General features: G+C 37.5%; 1 protein-coding gene across 6 annotated transcripts in view; it reads left to right on the top strand.

Moving 5' to 3' along the window:
* The first annotated feature begins 4,901 nt into the window (after positions 1-4,901).
* LOC124552514 (lysine-specific demethylase 4C-like) overlaps positions 4,902-23,006 on the top strand; it is a 362,897-nt gene continuing 344,792 nt past the window's right edge. For 5 of the 6 annotated variants that reach the window (XM_047126805.1, XM_047126806.1, XM_047126808.1 and 2 more), the window contains exons 1-5: positions 5,110-5,517; positions 5,699-5,842; positions 6,393-6,574; positions 7,291-7,414; positions 18,605-18,789. In XM_047126805.1, the coding sequence (XP_046982761.1) occupies positions 5,717-5,842; positions 6,393-6,574; positions 7,291-7,414; positions 18,605-18,789 (617 nt within the window). In that variant the 5' untranslated portion in view covers positions 5,110-5,517; positions 5,699-5,716. Of the gene's footprint in view, positions 4,997-5,109; positions 5,518-5,698; positions 5,843-6,392; positions 6,575-7,290; positions 7,415-18,604; positions 18,790-23,006 lie in introns of those variants that run through there. The other variant, XM_047126804.1, reaches the window with a different exon arrangement.

Raw genomic sequence — 23,006 nt, 5'->3', positions numbered from 1 at the left:
CTGATATATCGATAATGTCACCTACCTCATATATATCAAATTTCAGATTATTTGATACTATAGTCGGCAGCAGCGTTAATGGCCTCTGGCTGCGCAGCTCACAAGGAATGCTGTGTTGTCAACTCGGCTGAAAGTGCATCGGCAGCAACTTCGTTAAGTTCCTGTATCTCGGCTACGTCGAAGACCTTCTCGTCTGAACCAGTCTCACGTTCGAAGAACGAGTACACTTTAAAAATAAGGCCCCGTGCCTGTTTGTGAAACACTTGGCGCCTTCTAGGGATCTCAGCCATTATGAGAAAAGTCACAGAACACACAGAAATCAGTCAATCGTAGTTTTACATTCGTAAAGGACGATAGAACGCTCAAATACAACGGAAGTTTATCACAGTGTGGAACGCGGAAACAGACAGCGCTGGTTGGCTAGCTGCGCAGCTGTCTACTGCGCATCCCCGGCTCAGAACAACTCAGAAGCCATGAATGCCGTCGTGAACTAGTATGTGGTGTCCATTCTTCGAGTTTCCATCTGTGATGTCTTTCACAAGGACCACTTTCCAGGGAAGTACAGCGACATTTCATTTTAGCCATCTATTTCGCAACTGTTGAAAATGAAGGAGCATTTTCTTTATAAATCTTCATCAGCATTGAACGCCTATCTGCCAGTATAGTTCTCTTTGTTTCAAACTACGGCTGCTATTCGATAATAGTTATCAATTACAAATTTTGTATCACACAAGCATGTTTGCAGTCGACTTCTTGTTACTGTTTATGTTTTTTAACCTCTTTGCATTTCAGTATAAATCTTGCTGTTGGCCAAAGCTGTGCTAGAAAATGGTCTTTTACCAAAACGGCTCGCATACTAAAGAATATTTTAACAGCAGCCTACGGCGTTACATGATGTATTTTGAAAATTTGTCAGAACTGTGAAACAGAAACGACAGGAAATATTTTGGGAAAATCAGCATATTTGAATTCACAATATACTGCGTAAAAATTAATGATTTACGATGGCATACTATTCTGGCTTTATCTACTAATTTGAAGAAAACACACTAAAAAAATAAAAACATAACTATTCCGCAGATAAGCAACTCCTGACTTAAGTTATACACAACATTTACCAGTATAACATATATATATCACTTACAGCAGCGCGATTTCTTTGCCATGCTGAGAAATTTTCACTTTCGGTCACAGGCGGACTTTGAGATTTCAAGGCCATTAACGGCAGTAGCAATCATTGGCTGTTGACTGCACTGCTAGAATATCTGCATGCATGTTGTTAGAAATTACACTTCGCAAGACAAACATGTAGTATATGATCATAAACTCTTCCCTATTTTTTCATCATGATCTTGCAACATTTATTAAGAGTGTTTCGTATACCTATATGCCACAATTTTAAGGCATGTGACTTCGGAAAGAATTTACGTGACTATAGAAGCAGGTAGGTCTGTTACTGAGGATTAGTTAATAAGTAGAAAAGCTTTCTGCAACATATGAAGTCACATATTCCCTGATATGGGAACATCTAAACCTATTCATTCTTTCTCATCATCAAGTTCCAAAATAGATTCTGACGCATGCTAGTTTCATTCTCAGGTTGTATTCACATAAAAACAAAGTTACCTTTCACTATGAGTTGCTTTTATTACGTGAACATTACCTAATCTGACAGAAACATTGCACCATTTTCCAATGCTCCCTCGCCGGCCTGCGTGGCCGTGCGGTTCTAGGCGCTTCAGTCTGGGACCGCGTGACCGCTACGTCGCAGGTTCGAATCCTGCCTCGTGCATGGATGTGCGTGATGTCCTTAGGTTAGTTAGGTTTAAGTAGTTCTAAGTTCTAGGGGACTGATGACCACAGATGTTAAGTCTCATAGTGCTCAGAGCCATTTGAACCAATGCTCCCTCAGTGTTTCCGCACCAGCAGCATCGTACTCCATCGACTTTGAATTGATCTTATGAAGGTAACTTGAATCGGGAAGAAGAAACTTGTCACAGCTTAACTGAAAGGAAGAGAAATGGTAAAGCATCAAGTGATAGTTAATTTGGAGATGGAGTGGAATATGTGTGTTTGGCGTTAGAGGGGGCGGAAGAATTAACTCTAGTAAACCAGTCAAAGTGCATTTACGTTGTAGTTACTACAAGTAGAAATGTAGGGATGTAGACATTAGAGAGCTGCAGCAAAGGAGTCTTCGACCTGAAGAACGAAACAAGATGAAATTCTGAAATGTCTTGAACTGCGAGAATTTAAGCAGATTTATACAAAATGGGACTGTTATAGGCCTCTCCGTGAGTCGCCGTAGACGATACGATTCCCACACATTGCAATACAATCCTTGCGCCCGTAAACTAAGCTACAATGCACAAATAATTTGGTTTAAATATTGAAACTTTCGGCGATAAATCGTAACTGAAAAGCTATGCTTCTTTTGCAGCAAAACTACTCATTACTGTCTGCCTTTCAATTTTTATGAAAATTAATTCACTGCCACATTAAAGATTGGGGACTTTTTTTGTACGTTGTAATGGAAACTAGAAATTTGGGAAATGAAACAAGTATGAAGATTTACGATGAAATTCTCCACATAATGTAAAGACACTGCTGAAAGATTGAGTTGCAGCAAGGGAATAACTGCAGACTATTACAGCAGTGGACCAATGAGAGCTGATACTTTTTTACTATGTCCATATGCTTAACATAGCAGCAAAGATGCATTTTAAAAATATAGTGCTGGAGCATACACATCTCCACAACGTATGTGACTCAAGGAAAAAGAGAAACTGTAAACCACATAATAGTTTTAAAACAATGAATCACTTCTAAAATGCTTCATTCATAAGAAAGCCACCAAGAATGGGCGCTACCCCCTATCGTCCATTAACGGATACCGGTACCGTACTTGTTACAAGTTAGATATTCATTTAAAATGCAAGTCCGGTTGCAGGTGTAGACACTAATAAAGACTTCTCTGATCATCAACCCGAAATACGCAATATCGAATGCCGGTACTTGTCCCTTCTTGTTTCTGTACCGCCTACCGATGCTCCTTTGTGTCCAGTGGAGCCAACGGTCAGCTGTGATGTCACGTGACTCCCGTCGTGATCGTAATCTATCGTTGTATTAACGTGAAAAATATACGCGTTGTCGAAGTTACGTCCTGTAAGTATCTACAAATAGTTGGGTAAACAATGAGGAGGAAGATTGTATTCTGTGGTAATAGATTTGACATCACAAAAACTAGATCGATCTCTCGATGTTCGCTAACGCAAAATGCCGGCAACCTAACCACTAAGGGGCGAAACAAGACGAAGATGTTAACTGCCCATGTCTTTAATATTCGTAGTGGACTACACAGCGACAATTGCAATATAGAGAAAGACAGAATTACGTATAAATTAAATTTTCTTCCCCCGAAAACTCGATGGTAGTTATAATGTCATATGCGCAGTGATGCCCAAGTTTAGTGTTGGCTCATTTCACAGCCATTCACGGCAGAATGTGGAACACTGACATAAAATGTGAAGTGGCTTAATATCTTTTTTCTTATTTTTTTAATACTTTGTGAATTTTGCCAATAGTAACATACCCTTTCCAGTAAAATGAACAAAAACACGATAGACCAGCAACAATACTTTTCAGAGCCTAACGCGTGTTTAATTTTGCAAATGAGATCAAACGAAGATACAACTGATAGCAATCGAAAGATAATTTAAAGAAGAAAATATTATGTTTTTGTTCTTTTTATTAGCAACTAATCCTATGCAGCTGCGGGCCGACCGTTGTTTACCTCACTGCAGAAATAACATTAGGCATTGCAGTAGAATGATTGGTGAGAGCGGATTATCACCAGGAACACATTTTTTTTCAGTAGTAAGCTATAACTGTGCGAGGACGGCATTTTGTATATCTAGTATCGTTTTGGTGCTGGTAAAGCATAGGCTTTCAAAATTAGCACGATAAAAGGTTCCAGAACAATGAGTAATTACAGTTGCATCTATGGAAAGGCAAATAATATTGTCAGGACGATGTTAAAATATTTCATTTGATCATTAAAGCATAGTTGACGATCTGATGTTTCGGAAATTTCTGAACACGTAACGGTAAAGACGATCGGAAAATACGCCCTGCCTTATGGGAGTTATTTGTCTGACTTCATAAACATTTACAAACGACGTAAGATTTCGTGAAATAACTTGTGTAACGGACAGGAGTTATCAGAAGTAGCTACGTCGAAAATATAAATTGAAATATTAAACAGAACTGTTTTTAACTTGCACGTTTTTGTGATGAATGGCCTCTAGGGGTGTCGATTAGTTACTCTATTTTTTATGAACTTTCTTCTAAGGCAGTGGATATTTTCTGCATAATCTTCACATTTGTTTCACAGCGCACTAAACTCGATTCAACAGTGGCCGCTTCTCCCAAGGAAGGATGTAGGCCTATATATATGCAGCGGGAATAAACAGAACACAAATATGATTCAATACTCAGAACAGCCGTAAATAGGTTTCTTGTCGCATGTGTTACAGAATTTCATCACGAGCGTGAATGTCATACTGCAGCTCGGATGACAGAATCATCAGAAAAGGTTGTTTGAGGCGCAGGAGCACGACAGTGTAAGTGCACAGAATGCTGCGAAATAAAAAGTGAATGCTGCCTCCTTAATGCAAGAAAAATCGATTTTTTTTCGCAAGGGAGGAATTAACAACATTCCTCCGCTCGACATCTTTGCCATCGCATTTCGCTTTCGTTAAGATTATAGATAATGAGAAGACGTTGCTATTAACATTAAATCGTTGTGCCTTTCGTTCGATGGTTTCCGTATACTTACAAACAGGACAATAAAATTTCAAAGATTGTTCATTTTGAAGAGTCTTTGTCGAAAATATGTTATCTAACGGCGGTAGTTCACGTTATCACAAATATACTTCAGAAGTCTCCGAATTTAAAATATGAAGCAGTCTTGAAATTGTTGTTGATAGAATTTTATAAGGTAAGTGATAAACACAAGTTCAGCATCAGTTAGGAATACGTGACTACGCTATGTGCAGAGTGAGAGACTGTTTCCGTGATTGGTTACCCAGGGGATTATGGTGGCACGGGACAGTGGCAGGAAGATGGCGTCTATGCGGTAGTGCTAGCATTTTCATTGAATTAAGATATGGACAAAGCTAACTCATTTTTCAGCCCGAGTTTTTAGTTAGTTATTCACAAGTGCTGTTCGTCTTAGTACGTACATACGCTATGAGTTTCAGTGATACTTTGCGTTGTGGATTGTCTCCGGACTTTCGTTAATGTGTTTCGGTTCCTGGCTTCCACTAACCAGCACATAATAAATTAGTATAGTTTTTAGAATCGTTAAAGCATTGTGTTGGCTGTTATGAGTATCACGTTAGACAGTGTTTGTTCATACATTTAATGGATTGGAGCGTACAAGAGAATTTACTCAGAAACGAACTACAATGTTTACAAATACGTTTTTAAATAGTTTGATTTCACTTCCTCGCTAGCCAGGTGATTATTTCAGATACAAATTCCAGGTGTTTTAAGTGTTATTATCTATGAGTGTTGTTAGAATGATAACTTTTTTGTTAGAAACTATATTATGTGGAACACACCGTTGCATCATACCGTGTTGTGTATCTGTCAATTTGGCGTCGTTTGGGTATGGAAGTGATGCATTCATATTTTGCAGGAAAAATAAAAAGAAAAAATGGAAGATAAGAATCCAGAACGGAAGATAATGGTTTTTCGGCCAACCTACGAGGAATTTAAAGATTTCTCAAAATTCATTGGCTACATGGAATCACAAGGCGCCCACAAAGCCGGCGTTGCTAAGGTAAAAGTGTTACAGCTAATAATATGTTTTGCGGATTGTTAGTGTTACTAGTTGAACATTGTTCAACATCGAGTTTGTAAAAATATATGAAGCATCATACTTCTGCCTGCTTTTCTTTTTGTTTGTCGGCGCAGAAACGAATCATCAGTAGAGATTTGTTATTGGTCTTTTTCAAAACATAATTGTTTACCGTAATTCGTGAAATGAGCAAATGAATGAATGAAAACACATTAGCGGTTTAGCGCTTATTTGGAATATATAGTGCGGTAAACCTACAATCTCTAGATGAATGCACAGATTGATTATCACTGGCGGTTAATGTTTGTTATGATTTGAAGAATTCAGTACGAGCGTACCGCAGCTTGTTTCTTGTGTTCTTTACTCCCTTTCTTTCCTTCTATAAAAACATCAAATGATTCTTTGTTGTACTTATGCAGGTTAGTTAAACTTCTCATCGGAGTTATTTTTGTATATCAGAGTTTTAAATGTCGTTATAATAATTTCATAGTACAAAATCGCACGTATAATTAGACATGACTTATTTTTGCAGATCATACCACCACCAGAATGGGTGCCACGAAAATCGGGATATAATATAGATGAAATTGATTTGAACATACCAGCTCCAATCTGTCAGGTTGTTGATGGAAAACCTGGTCTTTATACTCAAATCAATGTACAGAAGAAAGCAATGACTGTGAAGGAATACAGGGATCTAGCTTGCAGTGATAGGTGAGTTTTTCTGTATCCATATTTATATGTAAAAATTGGCATTTACAATGTTTATCATTTGTGTGTCATGATATGTATAGGATTTCTGTCAGATGCTAGGTATAAGTCAGGAGAAGGGTCACCATATGCAGCTTATGTAGTGTTAAATTGCACATTCTTTTTATGTGCATGCAGTTTGTTCTTGCTGCAAATTGTTTTTGTAAGAGTAATGAGCTTGGTTCAGTTGCTGTCATATTCTCCTACTTTGTCAGAAATGTTGGTGGAGGATAGTGAGAGATAAAAGTAGTTTTGAGTCTGGGAGAAATGATTATCCCCATCCAAAAAATTTGTTTGTAGATTAGAACACTGCTGAATCATAGTTTAATTCACCTATTTTAAGTTTTTAGAAAGATCTTTCAAACATTAAGATCACTACCACAATTAGATTTCGGTATTTATGCATTATGGTTCTTGTAATTTATCCATTATTAATATTAGAGAGAAAGCCATAGTTAAAATAAAATACAACCAACAGTAGAAAATGTTAATACTGTCCTAGGCATGGAGAACTTTTGCCGCTAGATAATAGTTGGGTATTGTATAAATCATAAATCTTCTTCTTCTCTCTCTCTCTCTCTCTCTCTCTCTCTGTGTGTGTGTGTGTGTGTGTGTGTGTGTGTGTGTGTGTGTGGTTTTTTTTCTTTCAATTGGATTTTTTATTGGAAACTTTGTTTCAGTTACAATACACCAAAGCACAACGATTATGAAGAGCTTGAGAGCATGTACTGGAAGAAAATAATGTATGGTTCACCAATTTATGGAGCAGATGTCTCAGGCTCACTAACAGATAAAGATGTTGATGTAAGTGCTTTTATTTTAAAAAAATCTTTTTGAGAGGATTTTTTATTATATCTATGTGTGCTTATTGTATTATCAGTTATTTTCTTACTCATTGTCATATTTGTGTACCATTGTTCTGTTAGACTAAAGGTAATAATTTTTTGTCATAAGACCATTATTAATACTTTAGAGGTTTCTTTTGGTTGACATCTCGGTGTTGGTAGGTATGCTACAGTTCAGACTGTGTGTACATTTTATATTTTTAGGTTAACTATGAGCTGCAGATTAAATCTGAAGAAATAGAAGATAGGTAAGAAATTGAGGAAATGTGATCTGGATAAATTTAAACAGCTGGAGGTTGTTGATAATTATAAATGTAGAAATGGGCACCAACTCCCTCGAATAGGTGAAATGGATATGATAGAAGATGAATGGTGAGCTTAGAGAGATAAAATTGGGAGGGCAGTAAGGGAAAAACTAGAAAACTGATAGGCCTCGTGGGTACCCTTGAATATGCTAAATGATAGTAGGAGATGAAATGAAGCTCAGGCAAGGATGCATACAGAAGTTAAAAAAGAGAGAGAGAGAGAGAGAGAGAGAGAGATAGAGATACAGGAAGTGTAAAACACAAAGCAGGAATGGTGGAGAAAACATGCAAGGTTGTAGAAGTTTGCGTAACAAAGGTAAAGATAGATGTCAACTACAGGACGAGTTAGACAGGCCTTTGGAGAAAAGGGAGCATATCGAGCCACTACCAGGCAAAGAAGATAAGACGAAAAGAGGAAGGAATAAAGAGAGGGGCTATACAACTGAAGAGAACATCATGATGATGATAGTTTTTTTTTTTTTTTTTTTTTTTTTTTTTTTTTTTTTTTTTTTTACATGGTGCTGTCCATATTAATTAAATCAGCCAAGAGAAAGGTTATCTTGATACTCTCAGATATTACTGAATTTAACCCATTTTAAAATTCAGGACAGGGTAAGAAACTTGTATATTTTTGTTTCGTCGAAAAGAATTCCTGATCCAAGATGCCTCAAGCACCATTTTGCACATGCAAATTTTGGAAAGAAATGCTATATCTCTGGAACAGTTGCTGTTATTTTTTTAAATTTATTTTTTATTTACACACACACACACACACACGCGCGATTATTTTAAAATGCCATCCTGCGTACCATGATTAGTATCATTCCCTGAAAAGGAGAACTTCCACTTTTCAGTTGAAAATGTTCTGTAAACAGCTGAAATTTTGCTATATGTTAAACCATTTTCAATTACTGCATTATCACACACAGGTGATCAAAAGCTAGTCTTACTTGCATGAAATTTTATTTTTTCTGGAAGATGAGTAAGAGACACATTTTTCAAACACATTAAATCATTCCAAATATATGAGATTTAGAAAAACGTAAAAGGTTTTAAAGCCTATAACTTCTCTGCTCCCTGTTTAGAACTGAAATTAGCTAATCATTGAACTAACAATAGGTTCAGCTGCATCTGTATCTTCTTTTTATACTGAGTGATGTCATCCTGTTGAACCAGGAGGAACTGGGGCATCCACAATCTTTAAAACATACTGAACCGAAAGTGAGTACTGTGAGCACTGATGATGGTGTTACTGTCTTGCAGCTGGAAACTTCTATACAGCAACCACTCCACATGGTAGCATTGAACTTGTAACTGATTATAATCTCTGTAATCAACCAGTCAGTTATGTACACAGGCCACAAGTGTCTCACTTTGCAAATAGTTCTCCTGCTGTTTCTAAGGTCTTGGCTGGGCAAATGAAATTTCTTCTTTCTCGCACTTTGAAGTTATTGTGTTAAAAGTTCACCCTCGCTCTCAAAGTGAGATCAGAAGTGGGCTTTCTGAATTCCTTTCACAGGGTAGTTTGGTTGGATTGTTCTTCTGTGTTCTGCTGGTGGAATTCTTCACTTTCTTCTTTTGGCAACAGGATGAGGGCTGTAGATGTGTGTGACTTCACTATATCCTTGGCATTCTGAATTACAGCTGTAATTGGGCTGGAAAGATTGTTTCATAGCACGATGCTTCAGCAGCTGCCTACACCATCACAAGGCCCTTTCCTCTGACCAGCAGCAATGTGTAAACATTCTGTTGGCACAAGCGAGGTAGTCAATTCAGACAGTTGGTAGTGATTTTTGAAGGTGTCTAGGAGCACCATTGGAAATATTGATGACCTTTCCTGCCTTTGATCGCAGTTGTTGAAGAATTTTGCATGTTGCCAACAAAGCACGTGTGTACAGTATTATCACTTTAAAACGCAATACTTTATATCTTGTTTTAAAAGTAAAAGTAAAGTTGTATGGCACGGATGCCTGGTAGACTCCCAGGAGCAGGTTCAGCCATCTAATTGGAAAGGTTTTCTCTAGCCTTTGTGCTCACAGACACCTTTCCATCGTGAAGTACGAGGTGTGTATGCAAGTGTGTGTTAAATGTAGGTGACTGTAACAGGTGTTGGAGTGTTATGTTTGCGATCTTCCAGGGAGTATTTTTGTGTAATCTTTCTCATGCCTGGTATAAGTTTAATACAACAGTTCATGTATCATTTCCCTCTCTCCGCTCTTTATTATAGTATCTTTCTTGCTGGCACTCTCAGGATGGTCATAATAGGGATCTGGTTTTATAGACATAACGTTTCTTGTTTTTGTCCACCATGCATTTTGGTGCAGTGGAAATGTGGTGCAAAATCATTTTTTTTTTTTAACAGTTCTGCTTTAATTCTTAGAGCTTGCACCTTTTTAGTGTAGAATATGCACGATTCAACAACTGAATTAATATTAGAAAAATTCCTGACAAATCGTGCAAGCTTTCTTTGGCTCATTTTCTTCTGAAGATGGAATTTCTACTTTCAAGATTGTCGTCAGTTTTATTTTGTTGTGCTCCCCCACAGCTTCAGTAATTTCTCTTCATTTTTTTTTTTATGGATGCAGCTGATGACTTGACTTGATTGGCTGTGGTTTCTTAACAGTACTAACACTTTCCTCTTTAGCAGACTGGTTCAGAGAGTGTAATTCGTCCTCAACAGATGCAAAATCTGCATCATGGGAGACTTCACCTTGTTTGGTTACTGTTTTGGTTATTTTGTCAAAGCATTTAGGCAATAAGCTCACTCATTCCCAAACTGAAGACAGATTTTTAAAAATTTTTTCCTTCCTAGTCTTTAATCACCCTTTTTGTATATGCAAATAGTCTGCACACATTACTGTCCTTGATGCCATTTAGAAGTTCTTTCAAACAGCCCTTTCCACAGAACACCCTACAACTCAGTTAATCAGCAAAATTCTCAATAAAGCTTCAGTTATAGAATTATCTGGATGCTTTCAAATTTTCTACAAGGCTCTGCAATAAAAAAAAATGGCAACAAATAACTGTAACTGCACTGTGTAGTACTAATATAGACTAAAAACATCATTTTTTTGTACAGGCATTAAATTTTTTTAACCTTAAAAAAAGAATCAGAAGGTTACAGCAAGAGAATTGAGTGTGTCATTGGAAGTTATTATCTCTCAAGAAACAAAAGACAACAAAAATCGAGAGCTGTTCAAGAGGAACAGAACTTTCCCCTCCTCCCATCTGAATAGATATGGATTATGTCACACAAATGTTTAAGGAGTTACATATTTTAACTATAACATCACAGGATGTAAGAGTATGTTTTGTGTTGGGATTTGTTGTGCACAGTCTTCCAGTTTAGAGGGAATAATGATGCCCATACATTACTGGATCAAAATAGTCCATTACCCTGCAGTAAAAATGACTTTCGCTCAGTGAGGGATGAATAATGCTGCTTCCAGTGTGTTTGATAACTTATTCAAAACTTTAAAAAGCATGGCCTATTGCAAATCTAAATTTGAATCTGAGTGACAAGTCTCTTCCTGGCTGCTTCTCGTATTTGAAATAATCATTTCATTTCTTGAAAGTTATTGCTTAAAGAATGCAAAAGAGTTAGAGGCTTACTGCCATTATTAAACATTAACACCCCCTCCCCACCACAACTACTGTATAAATTTCACTGTAAATGGTCAGCAAATAGTCATTATTAAATTGATTTGTTACCTATATTATGATGTGTCGAATAATGTACCCTGAGAGTTTTAATAACTGACGATGCACTTGTAAATAGGCATTGGCCTTTTCTGGGAGCTTTTTATACATTTCTCCAGTCTTTTCTAATTAATTTGAATTTTTGTTTCAGTACTCGTAACCATTTATGTGAGTGTTTATTAACTTAGACCAGTTAAGAACAGTTTTCATGGGATTCTCATCAGCAGAGTTTGTGGCAGTTAACATTCTTTTAAAAATGCCTCCTCCATTGTAATTGAACTAGATGGATCTGTAAATGATTCCACTATGTGGATTAGCAAATGTTGTCACCTGAGAAATGTTTTGACATGTTAATGATATTAAGCTGGGTTCACATAGGCAACGAAAGTATCGCCACAAGTCAAGTCATTCAGGAGTGGCGCTGTGAGCTACCGTTCACACAGGACGCCACAAATTCTTCATAATTGCGCAGTTTGCTAAATGGCATCACCTGTCTCAGCTGATTAAATGGCTGTACATATTACTAAATAAGATGTTTAGGAAACATAATAAATGTAAAACATTAGTTACCAAAGTGTTTCTCATCTCTCTTGTCTAGACTACATGTTTTAAGAACCAGTCTGCAGCTTCGAACCAAGTAAGGCTGGGTTTATAAATACCATCTGTAGACGCACCACTCTTAAGTGATTTCAGTACTTTTTTTATGTTCACTTATGTAAGCATTTCAAATGCTTCGAATTTTTAATTTTGTTGTGACTACATCAATTCCAGGTACATATTCACGCATACTGTTTACTATTTCAATTAATGCAGCATCTCTCAAATTTCTGTCTTTGTATGATTCGCTTTTGTGGTTCAAAAGAAATTCTCGTTCTTGATACACCTCCAAGAATCTCATAATTGTCGCTGTTGACCACTTTTTCGACGTATTAAAAGCAAACGCACAAACAAAAGCACTATCTGCGAACGAATACGCACTAGAAAGGTTTGAATCCAGCCACGAGGCAGCAATCGAATGACGTTATTAGATTGTGGAGAAGGCAAAATGGCGCAACAAAGTAGAACCAAGTTCAACTTTTTGTGGCGTGACAGAAGTTGCACTTCTTTAATGGCGCCACCGAAAACTAGGAGTTCACACATGCAACTACAAAGCAACTGCAGTTCGCCATTAGCAGTGGCGATACTTTTATTGCCTGTGTGAACCCGGCTTTAGTTACCTTTTTTTTATTTTCGTATTTGGGCCGGCCGGAGTGGCCGAGCGGTTAAAGGCGCTACAGTCTGGAACCGCACGACCGCTACGGTCGCAGGTTCGAATCCTGCCTCGGGCATGGATGTGTGTGATGTCCTTAGGTTAGTTAGGTTTAAGTAGTTCTAAGTTCTAGGGGACTTATGACCACAGCAGTTGAGTCCCATAGTGCTCAGAGCCATTTGAATTATTTTCGTATTTCCCCTCCCCAATTATTGATGAGAGATTCAGTGATACAACTATTTACGAGTAGGAAGAACGAAATTCATTTGAGAAAACTAAAATTATGGTGAGGCAAAATGGGTGCCCAGTACTTACCTTTTCCATCCTTCTCTCCCCTCATTCTCACAACAGGCAGGTCTGTCACACTCTCAGGTTTGACTAACATGCTCTTCGTCTTTAACCTTTCCCAACCTATCCCTCTGTCTTCCGCAGAGAAGGAATTATTAATTTTACTTTTTTGGCACGAATAAAGATAGTTATCTGGGAAGCATGGAATTTTTAGCTGTGATTCCAGTCAGTGAAAAAAAGTGTATTGTCGGAATACTTTTTCATAATGACCAGCTTCAGATCTGATTAAAACAGATGTAGTCTTACATTGTTTATAATGTATTCTGTCAAAAGAATACATGTCGAAGAAAACGATTGGACTGTAATCCTCCAAAAGGCCATTGTTCGGAAGTGGGATGCACTACGGTGACAACAGCAGGAGCACATTTAAGAACACAAGTAGTTAGAATTTCAATGTTAATTAATATTATAGCTCCTACTTGGCCAAATATGGCTCAGTTACCTGCAATTTCTGATTACTTTTAGTGTGAGGTGCAGAGTCATCATTGGGGAGTGGAAAAGCTTGTTGATGGCAGACTGTAATAATATGAGGTTTAATACAACAGGTGATTTGCATTTCACAGAAACAGTAATTGGACTCTGCCATAAGGAATTTAGATTGCAAGGTTCTATTGGTGCAAACCCAACTGTGCATGCGATGGCACGCAATTGACACCTCATCAAGTGAATCATTTCCCAGTGCAATTAAATAACTGAAACTTAAAAGTGAATCACTTCTCAGCGCAATTAAATAACTGAAACGTAAAAGAATTCTCTATCCATGATAAGTAAAGAACAATAACCTTTTAAGTACTAAAGAAAAACTTGTTTCAAGTTAAGTAATATTGTTATAATACCAATTACGTAGAGCAAGAAATATGGCTTCATTATGTGAAGACAGATGGAGGGTAACAAGGAGATGACTTAACTCCTGTTGTTGTTGTGGTCTTCAGTCCTGAGACTGGTTTAATGCAGCTCTCCATGATACTCTATCCTGTACAAGCTTCTTCATCTCCCAGTACTTACTGCAACCTACATTCTTCTGAATCTGCTTAGTGTATTCATTTCTTGGTCTCCCTCTACGATTTTTACCCTCCACGCTGCTGTCTAATACTAAATTTGTGATCCCTTGATGCCTCAGAACATGTCCTACCAACTGGTCCCTTCTTCTTGTCAAGTTGTGCCACAAACTCCTCTTCTCGCCAATTCTCTTCAATACCTCCTTATTAGTTATGTGATCTACCCATCTAATCTTCAGCATTCTTCTGTAGCACCACATTTCGAAGGCTTCTATTCTCCGCTTGTCTAAGCTATTTATCGTCCATGTTTCACTTCCTTACATGGCTACACTCTATACAAATACTTTCAGAAACAACTTCCTGACACTTAAATCTATACTCAATGTTAACAAATTTCTCTTCTTCAGAAACGATTTCTTCTATACTCAATGTTAACAAATTTCTCTTCTTCAGAAACGCTTTCATTGCCATTGCCAGTCTACATTTTATGTCTTCTCTACATTTTATGTCTTCTCTACTTCGACCATCATCAGTTATTTTCCTCCCCAAATAGCAAAACTCCTTTACTACTTTAAGTGTCTCATTTCCTAATCTAATTCCCTCAGCATCACCTGATTTAATTTGACTACATTCCATTATCCTCGTTTTGCTTTTGTTGATGTTGATCTTTTACCCTCCTTTCAAGACACTGTCCATTCCGTTCAGCTGCTCTTCCAAGTCCTTTGCTGTCTCTGACAGAATTACAATGTTATCAGCGTACCTTGAAGTTTTTATTTCTTCTCTATGGATTTTAATACCTACTCCGAATTTTTCTTTTCTTTCCTTTACTGCTTGCTCAATATAGAGATCGAATAACATTGGGGAGTGGCTACAACCCTGTCTCACTCCCTTCCCAACCACTGCTTCCTTTTCATGCCCCTAGACTCTTATAACTGCCATCTGGTTTTTGTACAAATTGTAAATAGCCTTTCGTTCCCTGTATTTTAGCCCTGCCACCTTCAGAATTTGAAAGAGAGTATTCCAATCAACATTGTCAAAAGCTTTCTCTAAGTTTACAAATGCTAGACACGTAGGTTTGCCTTTCCTTAATCTATTTTCTAAGATACGTCGTAGGGTCAGTATTGCCTCACGTGTTCCAACATTTCTACGGAATCCCAACTGATCTTCCCCGAGGTCGGTTTCTACCAGTTTTTCCATTTGCCTGTAAAGAATTCGTATTAGTATTTTGCAGCTGTGAATTATTAAACTGATAGTTCTGTAATTTTCACACCTGTCAACACCTGCTTTCTTTGGGATTTGAATTATTATATTCTTCTTGAAGTCTGCGGGTATTTCGCCTGTCTCGTGCATTTTGCTTACCAGATGGTAGAGTTTTGTCAGGACTGGCTCTCCCAAGGCTATCAGTAGTTCTAATGGAATGTTGTCTACCTCCGGGGCTTTGTTTCGACTTAAGTCTTTCAGTGCTCTGTCGAACTCTTCACGCAGTATCGTATCTCCCATTTCATCTTCGTCTACATCCTCTTCCATTTCCATAATATTGTCCTCAAGTACATCGCCCTTGTATAGAACCTGTAAATACTCCTTCCACCTTTCTGCTTTCCCTTCTTTGTTTAGAACTGGATTTCCACCTGAGCTCTTGATATTCATGCAAGTGGCTCTCTTTTCTCCAAAGGTCTCTTTAATTTTCCTGTAGGCAGTGTCTATCTTACCCCCAGTGAGATAAGCCTCTACATCCTTACATTTGTCCTCTAGCCATTTTGCCCTTCCGGTCGATCTCATTTTTGAGACGTTTGTATTCCTTTTTGCCTGCTTCATTTATTGCATTTTTATATTTTCTCCTTTCATCAATTAAATTCAGTATATCTTCTGTTACCCAAGGTTTTCTACTAGCCCTCGTCTTTTTACCTACTTGATCCTCTGCTGCCTTCACTACTTCATCCCTCACAGCTACCCATTCTTCTTCTACTGTATTTCTTTCCCCCATTCCTGTCCACAGTTCATAACCAATAGATTGTGGTCAGAGTCCACGTCTGCCACTGGAAATGTCTTACAATTTAAAACCTTGTTCCTAAATCTGTCTTACCACTATATAATCTATCTGATACCTTTTAGTATCTCCAGGGTTCTTCCATGTATGCAACATTCTTTCATGACTCTTAAACCAAGTGTTAGCTATGATTAAGTTATGCTCTGTGGAAAATTCTACCAGACGGCTTCCTCTTTCATTTCCATATTCACCTACTATGTTTCCTTCTCTCCCTTTTCCTGCTGTCGAATTCCAGTCACCCATGACTATTAAATTTTCGTCTCCCTTCACTACCTGAATAATTTCTTTAATCTCATCATACATTTCATCAATTTCTTCGTCATCTGCAGAGATAGTTGGCATATAAACTTGTACTACTGTAGTAGGTGTGGGCTTCGTGTCTATCTTGGCCACAATAATGCGTTCACTATGTTGTTTGTAGTAGCTTACCTGCACTCTTATTTTTTTTATTCATTATTAAACCTACTCCTGCATTACCCCAATTTTATTTTGTATTTATAACCTTGTATTCGCCTGACCAGAAGTCTTGTTCCTCTTGCCACTGAACTTCACTGATTCCCACTATATCTAACTTTAACCTATCCATTTCCCTTTTTAAATTTTGTAACCTACCTGCCGATTAAGGGATCTGACATTCCGCACTCCGATCCATAGAACGTCAGTTTTCTTTCTCCTGATAACGACGTCCTCCTGAGTAGTCCCCACCCGGAGATCCAAATGGGGGACTATTTTACCTCCGGAATATTTTACCCAAGAGGACGCCATCATCATTTAACCATACAGTAAAGCTGCATGCCCTTGGGAAAAATTACAGCTGTAGTTACCCCTTGCTTTCAACCGTTTGCAGTACCAGCACAGCAAGGCCGTTTTGGTTAGTGTTACAAGGCCAGATCAGTCAATCATCCAGACTGTTGCCCCTGCAACTACTGAAAAGGCTGCTGCCCCTCTTCAGGAACCACACGTTTGTCTGGGCTCTCAACAGATACCCCTCCGTTGTGGTTGCACCTACGGTACAGCCATCTGTATCGCTGAGGCACGCAAGCCTCTCCACCAATGGCAAGGTCCATGGTTCATGGGGGGGAGACTTCACTCCTATATGTTGCAATAATACAGAGTAAAATTTGATTTCTGACATTAATTTAAAATGTTTTGTAACATGATGATCAAATTATGATTCAGCCTGCACTGTGCCCTCATTTACACTGTATTATAATAGTGTGTTTGACAGTGCCAAAATAATTTTGTGTATTTCCTTTGACAATGCCGCTTTGATTTAATCGTATTATGATGATATGAGGCTACTTCTGTTATCAGACCTGAAGATGGTCATTGTGGTGGAGAACGATTTTTTTGTGATCTTCGCCTGGAATCAAGGGAACTACAAGTTCTGACTGCTGGGATGGTTTTCTGTGCTTTTTTGGTTCTGTTTGCAGTACTTACAGTACAGTTTTTTGAAGATTTGGTACTGTTCAGCAGCTCTGACAAGAAATTCCGAAGTAAAAATGCATTTCAATTTTGCTTTCTCCGTTTTCTTGAATATGGTGGATTGCATGAATGATCGGCCAGTGGTTTTTTTTTTTTTTTTTTTTTTTTTTTTTTTTTTTTTTTTTTTTCCCCCCCATTGGATTGCTGTTCATACCAAAGTATTTAGATAGAGAAGAAATAGAAATATGAGGTATAAATAACGGAGATTGCCAATGCTCTTCTTTGTTTATATTGCCTGCATCACTCTATAAAATAAATATTATATACTATATATCTAGAAACAAAGATGATGTGACTTACCAAACGAAAGCGCTGGCAGGTCGATAGACACAGAAACAAACACACAAAATTCAAACTTTCGCAACCAACGGTTGCTTCATCAGGAAAGAGGGAAGGAGAGGGAAAGACGAAAGGATGTGGGTTTTAAGGGAGAGGGTAAGGAGTCATTCCAATCCCGGGAGCGGAAAGACTTACCTTGGAGGGAAAAAAAGGACAGGTATACACTCGCGCACACACACCCATATCCAACCGCACATACACAGACATTTGTAAAGGCAAAGAGTTTTGACAGAGATGTCATTCGAGGCAGAAGTACAGAGGCAAAGATGTTGTTGAAAGACAGGCGAGGTATGAACAGTGGCAACTTGAAATTAGTGGAGGTTGAGGCCTGGCAGATAACGAGAAGAGAGGACATACTGAAGGGCAAGTTCCCATACCCTGAGTTCTGACAGGTTGGTGTTAGTGGGAAGTATTCAGATAACCCGGACGGTGTAACACTGTGCCAAGATGTGCTGGCCGTGCACCAAGGCATGTTTAGCCACAGGGTGATCCTCATTATATCCATATTATATACTATGGTACAGATTTTGTTTAATTGCTGTGTGAGATAAGTTCATATTTGTGATGTTATCTTTCCGTGTTTTATTCTACAAATAAGAATAATATTCAGCTTTATTTCTATTTATTTTATAAAAGATTACTGTTTTGTTGGTTATTCTGTACACCATATTATCTGCAGGTGTGGAACATAAACCATCTGGGAACAATATTAGATTATGTGAATGAGGATTACGGCATTAGCATAGATGGAGTTAACACCGCGTACTTGTATTTTGGAATGTGGAAAACCACTTTTGCATGGCATACAGAAGATATGGATCTCTATAGTATTAACTATCTCCATTTTGGGGCACCAAAGACATGGTAAGTAAAGAAAGTAGACGTAAAATGTTTCTCACGTGCCTTTTTTATTCAGATGTCATCGTTTCTTTGTATGTAATATTACTCGAACCTGTCAAGAAATTTGCGTAAGAGCTATGAGAAGACAGTCATTTTCTGCAACTGTTGCTAATATGGGCACAATATGTGGATTTCGTTTGTGGACTGGGTATACATCAAATTTTGTAATTTGGGGCCTGGGAATGTTTAGTGTTAGTGTAGAGAAAAAAGTCTGCTTTGGAAATAGGTGCAGAAGTCAACATAAAGTTAAGGAGGCAGATATATTTAAGGAAGGGAGAACAGAAGACTGTTTACCAGTTTATAAATCTGAAAAGCAGAAAAGTGATGTAAGAGTGGAAGTTTAAAATGAGCAAGACAGTAGGAGCACGTACATTGGGCTTGTGTTGCCTTAAATGATTAATTATATCATTTTGTGCATCTATCAAGATCTTTTATACTCTTCAATTTCAGTATTCTTTTATAAAAATGAAAATGAAACTCATAATTTGAAAGCCTGCTAAAACGCTCCATTCGAGTCATGTGATACCTGTGACGTCACTGGCTAGCACGCTGCTGCTACTGCCATAATGCTAATCCACAGTGATGTCTTGTTTTGGAATTGACGTTTTGGAAAATGCGTTACAAATGGTGTGTAGTATCATACCGTACAAGCAAATCTATAAAAACTCGTGAAAAGTGTTCCAAAGAATAAGAAGTTGCATAAAATGTGGTTGCACTGTACTGGCAAATTCCCACCATGTTGATGCACAAGTTCACTAACTTAATTAAAAATGTGTTGCACTATAAAGTTAACATTAAGTCCGAGATATGCTTTCCCACTTTTACCTCAAAGGACAGTGTTGTTCGGTGATATAAAACTCTTAGTGAAAATATGTCATGAGCTGACACACAGAGCTATAACATAAAAATGAAATTTTTTTCACTGAATAGATTCTGTAAAATCATTTGAGAAAAACTCCAGTGCGTGCACCCTGACTTTGTCATCGCAGTGTGTGGTTGACATGTTGAAAGCTGGCAAACGTGCCCCTTCCGAAAGAACAAATGAACTCTCCCAGCTCGTTGAGTGAAAATTGGCCACTGTGTCTTGGCCACCATATCCTCTGTGTATTCTACCCCAGAACCACTATTCCTAGATGTGTATTAGACGCACTGTACAGTAAAAAAAGTACACTGCCTCATTGTCTTTCCAGAAGTGCAGAGCTTTTCTGTCAGTTACATGTTGGTGTAAATCGTCGGAACTTCAGACACTAAACTAGCTTTGTTTGTTGTTGTGGAAGAGCTCTGCTCCTGATGTATTGAAATTAGGGTCCCACAAAAATTATCTACACTAGCCAGTAACTGTACTTTTGATTCTCAGACTTCAACAACCTTCTGTGTCTGTTTCTTCAGGACAGTAGCATTTACCATGGTTACGGCTGTATTTACAGCCAAGCTTGGTATGTCATTCTTGCCGAATTGATACAAAGAACACACAACTTTGTGGCGCTGCATAAGAGCCACTGCTATTAGATCGTTTATGTTGGCAGCAATCATAAACAGGACACAGTCAACGTGAAATGTTCAAGCTTCAGCTGATGGTATGTGATGAGTATTAGTGGACAGTCCGATTCGTTTCCATGTCATAAGGATAATACATTGCATTAAATGAATTGATGTGAAAGAAATATTGGTATATTGAAATTAGATTACCAGAATAATTACCACTAATTGATTAATTAGAAGTAATTGCTCATCCCTAGCTACCACATGAACATATCGTCACCACAGTCACAGTTGCTCTCATTGTAGACCCGGAACTTGCACATGTAAAAAAATAAGTTTACAAGAATGTTTCGCTGTATACTGTTTGTTGCAGGTTTATAGGAGATATATTGCTGGAGACTGTCTTTAGCTTCAGCAATTTATGAATTTTTGTATTTGTGGGTGCAGTTCTGAAATTCAGCTACTGTTCTGTAAGGTCTTTTCTTTTTCCCCCAATTTTCAGTACTCAGATTGCTAAGTGTAATGAGCAGCCTGTCACAAGTCTTGCTAATATCCAGTACTTGACTGACAGAATATCTGCACATATTTGTTTTCACTGACATGTTTCTTTGCAATATCTTAGTAACCACAATATCATCACTATTAAAAGTTTGATCACTATTAAAAGTATAGATTGGTACTCATCATAAAGGTGACACTTTGTGTTGCAGACAGGCACAATGAAAACTGTTACACATTGGGCTTTTGGCCGAAGTCTTCTTCAGAAACAAAAGTCACACAAGCAAGCGCACCTCGCTCACACATGACGGCTATTTCCAGCCACTGCAAGTGTGTGTGTGTGTGTGTGTGTGTGTGTGTGTGTGTGTGTGTGTGTTTTTTTTTTTTCTGAAGAAGGTTTCAGTTGAAAGCTGAATGTGTTGTAACAGTCTCTTTTGTTGTGCCTGTCTCCAAATCATCATGCCATCTTTGCACTGAGCAACAATCCATCCTTTTCATAATATTGTTGATGTGACAGCCTGGACTTTCCATTGTTTAATCAGTACTGAAACATGCTCTATGTATGTCTTTCATTTGGTTAAAATGTGTCTGAGATGTTGGTAAACTTCTGATATGGTAATCGGCAGCGTGTGCTTGCTCATTGTGATCATGAAATGGGTGAGGTTAATTTTCTCACTTTCAAGCATTTTTGGCAGTGACTTAGTGTGTTAACTTGCTTTAATTTGCTTTACTAACAACCACTGTTGCGTTGAAAGCCATATGTTAACATTAAAAGCTGTCTGTACTCGTGCTGTAATTTTCCATCCATGTTGATGTGAAAGTAATAGGAATTGGTCATAAGAGTGTGGGATCAGTCTGTGTGAAATCAACCAATGGTCTGGTTCTTGATCTCATATTTTGATAATTTTTTTGTGCACTTATAGTTGTTTGCATGAGAAATCTTAAATTCCTACTTGGATTTTCCATTGTTAGAAATCCCAAATGAAAATCTTTTGTGATCTGTCATTTTTGAGTTATTAATTGTTGAAAATTCCAAAATTATGCCGTTTTTGTTGCATTTTGAAACCTTAAAATCACATCCCAAAAACTATTGGACTTACTGACCTAAAATTTGTATCATATTATTCAGTTTCATATAAGCTTTAGAGTATGTGTGATGATATTAACAACAATGCTGCATTTTCTCAGATTAAATTATTTTTTAATTTTGAAAAATTCAAAATTGGATTTTTTTGTTTCGAGGAAAAAGGTATCTTACTTGTACATTAAAAGATATCTTACTTATACGTTATTTGTTAGTTTGTGTGTCAAACTTCATGATGTTCCAGCGGGAACGTATAATAAATTTTATGGGTAACATGTCAAAAACTAAATAAAATTGTCAAATTATTATTTTTATTTAGTGACACTTTTACATTAACAGAATTATACCCTTAAATTTCAATACACAATTAGCTTTCTGATGTTAATTGTGAAAACATTTTAACAGACACCATAACACATTCGCAAAACAACACTACACAGAATTTACATAATAATCCCTTCATTTTACAGATATATTACTATTGATCAATATTATTAATTAAACAAGGATGTAGCTGTTGTTATTTAACAATGTGCTATTAGTGTGTGTCGAAAAATGAAATTTTTTACTCGTCTTCAACAAAAAAGATGGCATGGCGATCCACCAACAATCTTATTAGAGTCTAAAATTATGAATTGCACTTTTCATTTAAATGACATAACTTCGCTGTCCCAAGCGATAATGATATAACTGATGTAACAGCACATTCACGTGCAATACAATTTGAGATTTTTTGCAGCTCTTCGTGTAAAGTCTATATGTTCTTCCAGTGGCATTTGAGGGATTTGATTTACAAAGTATGAACTTTTTTTATCACAGTTAATTTATCTGGCCGTCTTGGTTATGAAAAGGAAAGAGTTGATCCACAATGACGTGTTACTTCTACTTCTTCATCTCTGGGTAGCATAAAAGCCGTCCACTGTTTGTTGTCATACATGCAAGCAACAAGTCCTATAATCTGTTCAACAGCATCTGGATCTGTTTGAATTTTATGACTACCAAAATCCTTAAAATCGGAAAACATTTTTTTCCTTTGCGTTGGCTTCTGTTGATAGGCATAAATGCCTGATACTTTTGTGTCTCTGTGACTGCTAGAGCTTAATAAAATGTTCTGCCA

Source organism: Schistocerca americana, chromosome 10 (genome assembly GCF_021461395.2).
Source record: "Schistocerca americana isolate TAMUIC-IGC-003095 chromosome 10, iqSchAmer2.1, whole genome shotgun sequence".
Classification (NCBI taxonomy): Eukaryota; Metazoa; Arthropoda; class Insecta; order Orthoptera; family Acrididae; genus Schistocerca; species Schistocerca americana.
This window is presented reverse-complemented; position numbering and strand designations above follow the sequence as displayed.